General features: G+C 43.5%; 1 protein-coding gene across 1 annotated transcript; it reads right to left on the reverse strand.

Moving 5' to 3' along the window:
- Positions 1-251: 251 nt before the first annotated feature.
- LOC118575436 (zinc finger CCHC domain-containing protein 3-like) lies at positions 252-2,366 on the reverse strand. The gene has a single exon (XM_036175997.1). The coding sequence runs from the start codon at positions 2,314-2,316 to the stop codon at positions 1,012-1,014; it is 1,305 nt and encodes a 434-aa protein (XP_036031890.1). The 5' UTR covers positions 2,317-2,366; the 3' UTR covers positions 252-1,011.
- Positions 2,367-6,243: the final 3,877 nt, after the last annotated feature.

Below are 6,243 nucleotides of genomic sequence, written 5' to 3' on the forward strand. Positions count from 1 at the left end.
TCAAGGAGACTGTTGTGAAGTGTGAGAGTGAGTGAGATGAGCACCAGGAATGGGGGCAGTGGACTCCACTGTGGACTGTCTGAGGCACCACAACCCTGTGTACTTTGACCCAGACATTTACCTTCGGCTTCATTTCATCTGCTGGAACACAAAGGGCTTAATTAAAAACATCCTTCAGGGAGGCAGAGGTGAGAGGATCACTGTAAGTTTGAAGCCAGCCTGGTCCAGGGATGGAGCCAGTTCCAAACCAGTCAGGGCTACACAGTGAGACCCAGTCTCAAAACAATACACACAACAAAAGCACGCTCTCCTAAAGAAAATCCAACAAAAAACATCTCTTGGGTCTTTCCCAGCAGAACTGCCTAGGCTCCACACTCCTGCAGATATAAGGTTTCTGAGCAACAAGGAGCAATCACCAAGTAGATAGGTTTTTATGCTTTGAGAGGCCCTTGGCCACATTTCAGAGCTTATTCACATTAAACACTTCCAGCAACACTGTTTTCACAAATTTTCATATCACATAAAAGCAGCAAATGAAAAGAGCCCAGCAGAGAACTGCACAAGGTAGGCACTATAGACAGAGCTAGTCAACGACATTTTCATTTCAATAAACACTGGGCTGAAAGCCTAACCTGCATTGCTCCCTGTACCCAGGGCTGAGGCATAAAAATGAGCAAGGCAGCCCAAGGGGCAAAAATCTTCTAAGGAGACATGGATGAGGAGGGAAGCAGGAAAAAGTACAGAAGGGGACAGGGTGTTGACCAAAGTACCAAAACTAATGCAAATGGGAGAAAAAAAATGTGGGAAGGAACAAACAACATATCTGCAAACTACAGTTCTGAATGGTCCTTTTTAAACAGCCTGACAAGGAGCAAACATGGTTTTAAAAAGGCATAGAGAATGTCTCTGTGAAGTCTTAGAAATATCTCCTTCCAAACAGAGAAAAATGGTCTAAAAAAAAGAAAAAAAAAAAGAAAAAAAGTTTTGGCACTTAAGAAGTGTAAGCTGTGTTCACCCTGGCAGGCAGAAGCGCATGGAATTGTGAGCTGCTTTGGGACACTGGGCAAACATGTGTCCTCCCTTGCCACAGAGGTTGCACAGGATGATCTTCCTGCAGTAAGGACTCTTGTGCCCCTCTTCCCCACACCTGTAACACCTGTCCTGCGTGCAGGTGCCGCTCATGTGGGTCCGGGAACCACATTTAAAGCACGTCTTGGGCTGCCCCTTGTACCAACTGTAGCCCCTCTCTGTTCCCAAGAAGAAGGAGCCAGGCAGGTGCCTCACTCCTCCCTCCCCATGGCGCAGCTCAATCTCGCACTTGTACTCCCCAGTCCAGATCCCAAACCTGTCAGTCACTTTCATTGGCAAGGCCAGCACATCACAGTGGCGCTTGAGCCAGGTCACGATATCTTCCACATCCACGGTCTCATTCCGGAAGAGGATGAAGAGGGTCTTCAAGCTGGACCTGCTCTGTCCCAAAACCACAAAGTTCTCCCAGCAGTCGTCCTTCTCCCGCTTTTCCTCATAGACGCGGAGAAACAGGGCTTGCTTGTCTGCAGATCTGAAGCTCACATCAAACTGGCGGCTGCCAGGGATCTGGATGACAGCACAGATGTCCCCAGGGTCCATGCCAAGGGAGCGCAGGATGAGCGCGCCCACCACGAAATCGCGGGTCGGACAGGCACTTTCTTCTCCCTGGAAACCTATGCGCACAAGGAAGCGGCCCTTACCCGGCCTGGAGGCTGGAGGCTCATCCTGGAGTGGTCGCTCTGTAATTGCGTCTTTGATTGTGACAGGCCTGGGAGGGGACGCCATGGCAGCTGCTGCCGCCGCCGCCGCTGCCACCTCGGCCATCTTCCTTTGACTGGCATCTCTGGCTCCGGCTCCCTCCATCCTGCAAGCATCTGCCGCGTAGCCACCAGGGTCTCTGCTGAAGACCCTTGGGTCCCCGCGGCCAGCAGGCGGGAAGTGACCTCGGCCGGCAGGTGGGAGTTGACCGCGACCGGCAGCTGGGAATTGTCCACGGCCGGCAGGTGGGAGGTGACCGCGGCCTGCCGGTGGGAAGAAGCCGCGGTTTGGTGTGGCCAGGCCTGCCGGGCTGCCCAGCCTGCCACCGGCACCTCTTCCCCTTTCTTCTCTCCGCCACTGCTCACGGAAGTCGTGCTTCTTTTCAGCCAGGTTCTTCACCACCTGTGCCCAGCCCATCTTCTCGCCTGCACCCTGGGCTTCCTTAGCCTGGTCCATGGGCTGCGGGGGAAGCAGGAGCTGCAGCTGGCTCTGCTGTACATCTTCCACTGCTCTGCCACCTGTCGCCATGTTGCTTCTTTCCCAGATAAAAATCTGGCTTTTTTTTTTAAACCAATTTTATATTGTTGTGTCCTTATAAATGGTCCCCTGAATCATTAGTATAGTTATTATATTACTCATCATCGTCTGACACTACAGAAAACTTGAAGTCAGTCCTAGTCATTGCACTACCACATTCAAATATAAAACTTATGTGAACTTAGACTATCCTAGAGCATTATATCCTTGTTTCCCTTAGACATGACTGAATTTTGTGTGTGTGTGTGTGAAAAGAAACATACCATTTAAATGAGGAAAAATAATTCCTAATGTATTAACCTGGCCTGATACATAAGGCTAAGAATTAGTGAATCCAGAGGCAGTCCTTCCATGGCAACATCTCTGAAGGCATGGCATTTTGAACAGTTTCGATATATCTATCCTCATACCCATAGTCAACTTTAGTTGTAACTCTCCAAAAATGATATTATTTCTCAGCACTATTACAATAATCCATACCTGCACAAACTGCTATGTACTAAAGATCTACAGCCACCTGATGAACCCACACAAGTCAACATTTTTTTCTGGGAAAGAAAGTATGGTACTCAATGCTAAGACACAATTCATGATGCTATGGAACATGATTCTGCCTGTGGAAAAAGGATGCCGAATTTCAAAGCCCAATGTTTAGAAAATAGGAACACCAACCAAAAATATAATCCAAAGTAAAGAAACAACCAAACAAAGGTTGCACCAAGATGAAAAATATCGTCAGGCCAGCTCATTGTGGAAATTCTTGGGCCTTGCAACACTAAGCCAAAAAGCTTAGGAGAACAGATGGGTGCTAAGATAGATAGAAACAGGTCATTCAACAATGACATTGTGAGTCTTTTCAATTCCATAAGGTCAAAGTTTAAAATTTTCATTTATCATCACCACATTCTCTACAATGCATCATTTAGCTTTGACTATATTAGTGTATGTATGAGAAAAAATGAATTCACTAAGAAGTAATATTTCTTTTGGAATTACCAGGAGCAGACGTGGTAATGAGGGAAGAAAAACAAAGAAGAGTAGAATTATATAAATACATTAGATATGTGAGAAATGTTCACTACATCAATGATGCGTTCACATATATGCATATGTAATTTTATACATGCATATTTACCTATAAAAGTGTGTCAGAAGGACACATATCTACACACATGTACAAAAGAGTGATACATATATGAAAGTAATTAATTATATGGTTCAAAACATATCAAGGAGATATTGTGAAATCTGCACATTTTATACCAAGAAGGGGAATCAGACATTACTCTCAGGTGTTAATAAGGAGTTATTTGGTTATCTCCTTGGCCAAGGGAGCTCCCATAGATTCACCAACTGTTTTCAAACCAGGGTTACACCTTCCAAAATGATGGGGATAAGATATTACTGAAGATCCTACATACTTAAGTCATCATAGAACAGATATGCACATGGCACCTCATTATAAGCTTCAGTGGGACCGGGAGGTGGTGGCTCACAACTTTAATCCCAGCACTCGGGAGGCAGAGGCAGGTGGATCTTTGTGAGTTCGAGGCCAGCCTGGGCTAAAAGCGAGATCCAGGAAAGGCTCTGGTAATGACTACATGCGATAGGAATGAAAACTACTCTGCATACAACTCCCTCAAGAACAAAATGTCTCAGGCTCATAAGCTGCATGCCAAAAAACAGCAAACGTAGAGTATTCCTCTAATTTTTCTATTTTTGCATAGAGGCCTTTAAACAATAGGAATTATCAGTAAATTGCAAGGATTGCAATTTTTTCCATGAGGTGAATAAAAGCCCTATATTAAAAAAAAAGGGGAAATAACCTGAGACTGGAATTGTCAGGGACGTATAAAAATACTATCTCTAATTCCACTGGAGTCTATTTGAAATCAAGTGAGTCCTGAAGACATAGTGATAAACTGATAGATCTGGATTTCACTAGACCCATATCTGAGATATTTTTTTCCTATTAATTGGGAATTAACACAATGATATGTAGGGATCTCTTTCTATAGACACTTAGAAGCTTTGTTTTATAATGTTCTGATGTTCAATGCTTTTTGCATATGGCTATTATGAAGCCACATGTATCTGTGTTGAAAAGGAACCAGAGAGATTCTAGCCAATCTGGAGCTGGGGGAACACTCCATAAAAAAAAATTTTCCAGTCTCAGCTTTCCTATCTGTCATAGAAATTCAGAATGTGAGTTATTAGACACAACATAAGGCATTCACAGGTTCTAAACATATGAAAAGATCAGAAACAAGAAGAAATATATCTGGGCTCTTAATTTCTCTCAGGAGAACATGAAATACCTCACTGTATTTAGAAATAAATAATTGATTTTCAACAAATTTCATGCTTTTTCAGACATCATAGATAGGAATTGGCTGAAGAGGAAAAAAAATCAGATCTATGATATTCTATGTGTCAAAAGGAATTAATGATGCCCACCTATCTTAGAAAGTTGTGCCTCTGAGACCTTAAATGGCAAAAGGATTTTGACAAGTAAATTTTAATTCAATTAAAATACTTTATTGTCCACCCAGAGGCTCTAGTAACAGACAGGCTAGTGTCAGACACAGTTACTGCTTGATACTATCTGCAACTCTAGGTTACTGTATAAAGTGATAATACCATAGCTATTCCCAGTATGGATATCTCTGGGATAGGAAAAATCAGGACCCTTTTTTTTTTTCTGTGGCAGTTGGTGCAGCCTGAATTGGATTATCTTCCTTGCTTATAATGCAGCACATTTAGACTATGTATGGGATGTCACTTCTTTAAAGAGAAGCTGTAGCCTAAGAAGCAGGGTCGTACTTGCTGCACAGATGACAGGAGCAGGGGACTCAGAACTGAGATACTGGGAATCCAAAAATACTGACTTTGCTAAACCTCATGGGCTCAAGTCTCCTGTAGTTGTCAGGGGCAGTCTGCCTTTTCTGGGTCAATATAGAGTTGGGCTTTGGTTATACCCATAACCAACAGTGTCCTGAAGAATAGCCAGAGCAAGACTGGTAAGAAGCCACATCTAGGACAGTTTTGTGGTGGTATTGTGTTCCCCAAAATATTGTACATTCTAATAAACATATTTGGGGTCAGGGACAGAACAGCCACTAGTTGTAGAGGCCAGAAAATGATGGCACACGTGCCTTTAATCCTTGCATTCCAGAGTCAGAAATCCATCTGGATCTCTGAGTTCAAGGCCACAGTGGAAACAGCCAGGTATAGTTACTTACATATGCCTTTAATCCCAGGGAATGATGACAGAAAGCAGAAAGGTATATAAGGCGTGAAAATCAGGAACTAGCTGATTAAGCTTTCAGGCTTTCAAGAGGCAGTTCAGCTGAGATCCATTCAGATGAGGGCACAGAGTTTTCCAGTCTGAGGAAACAGGATCAGCTGAGGAACTGGTGAGGTGAGGTGGCTGTGGCTTGTTCTGCTTCTCTGATCTTCCTGAGTTCACCCCAAAACCTGCCCCTAGGTTTGCTTTTATTAATAAGACCCTGTAAGATTCATGCTACACACTTTTATTAGCACTTCTTGCCTCTGATTGAAGGACTGTGTGCATTGAAATTGAGCCAGGAATAAGAACCAATTAGGACAATCATTTCAGTTCCAGCAAAGGCTGAATATCCTGTGATAACCTTGAAGATCTCCATCAGAGATGCTGATTCATTTCTCTCTCCCACCTTAAAATCTGTGTGCTTCCACTGAACAGCAGAATTGAAAATCCATGAGAGCATGAGGGTAAAATATACAATTTATTCTGGTCTATGGCTACAATTATCAAAAATTAAAAACAAAAGCAAAAACTAACCAAAACAAAACAAACAACAGCTGGTGCCAACTAGTAGGTAATCATGCATCTGTTGCTTGGGCCAAATTACTGGCTACATACAAGAAACCCTAACT

This window comes from Onychomys torridus, unplaced genomic scaffold, assembly GCF_903995425.1.
Source record: "Onychomys torridus unplaced genomic scaffold, mOncTor1.1, whole genome shotgun sequence".
In the NCBI taxonomy this organism is placed as follows: domain Eukaryota; kingdom Metazoa; phylum Chordata; class Mammalia; order Rodentia; family Cricetidae; genus Onychomys; species Onychomys torridus.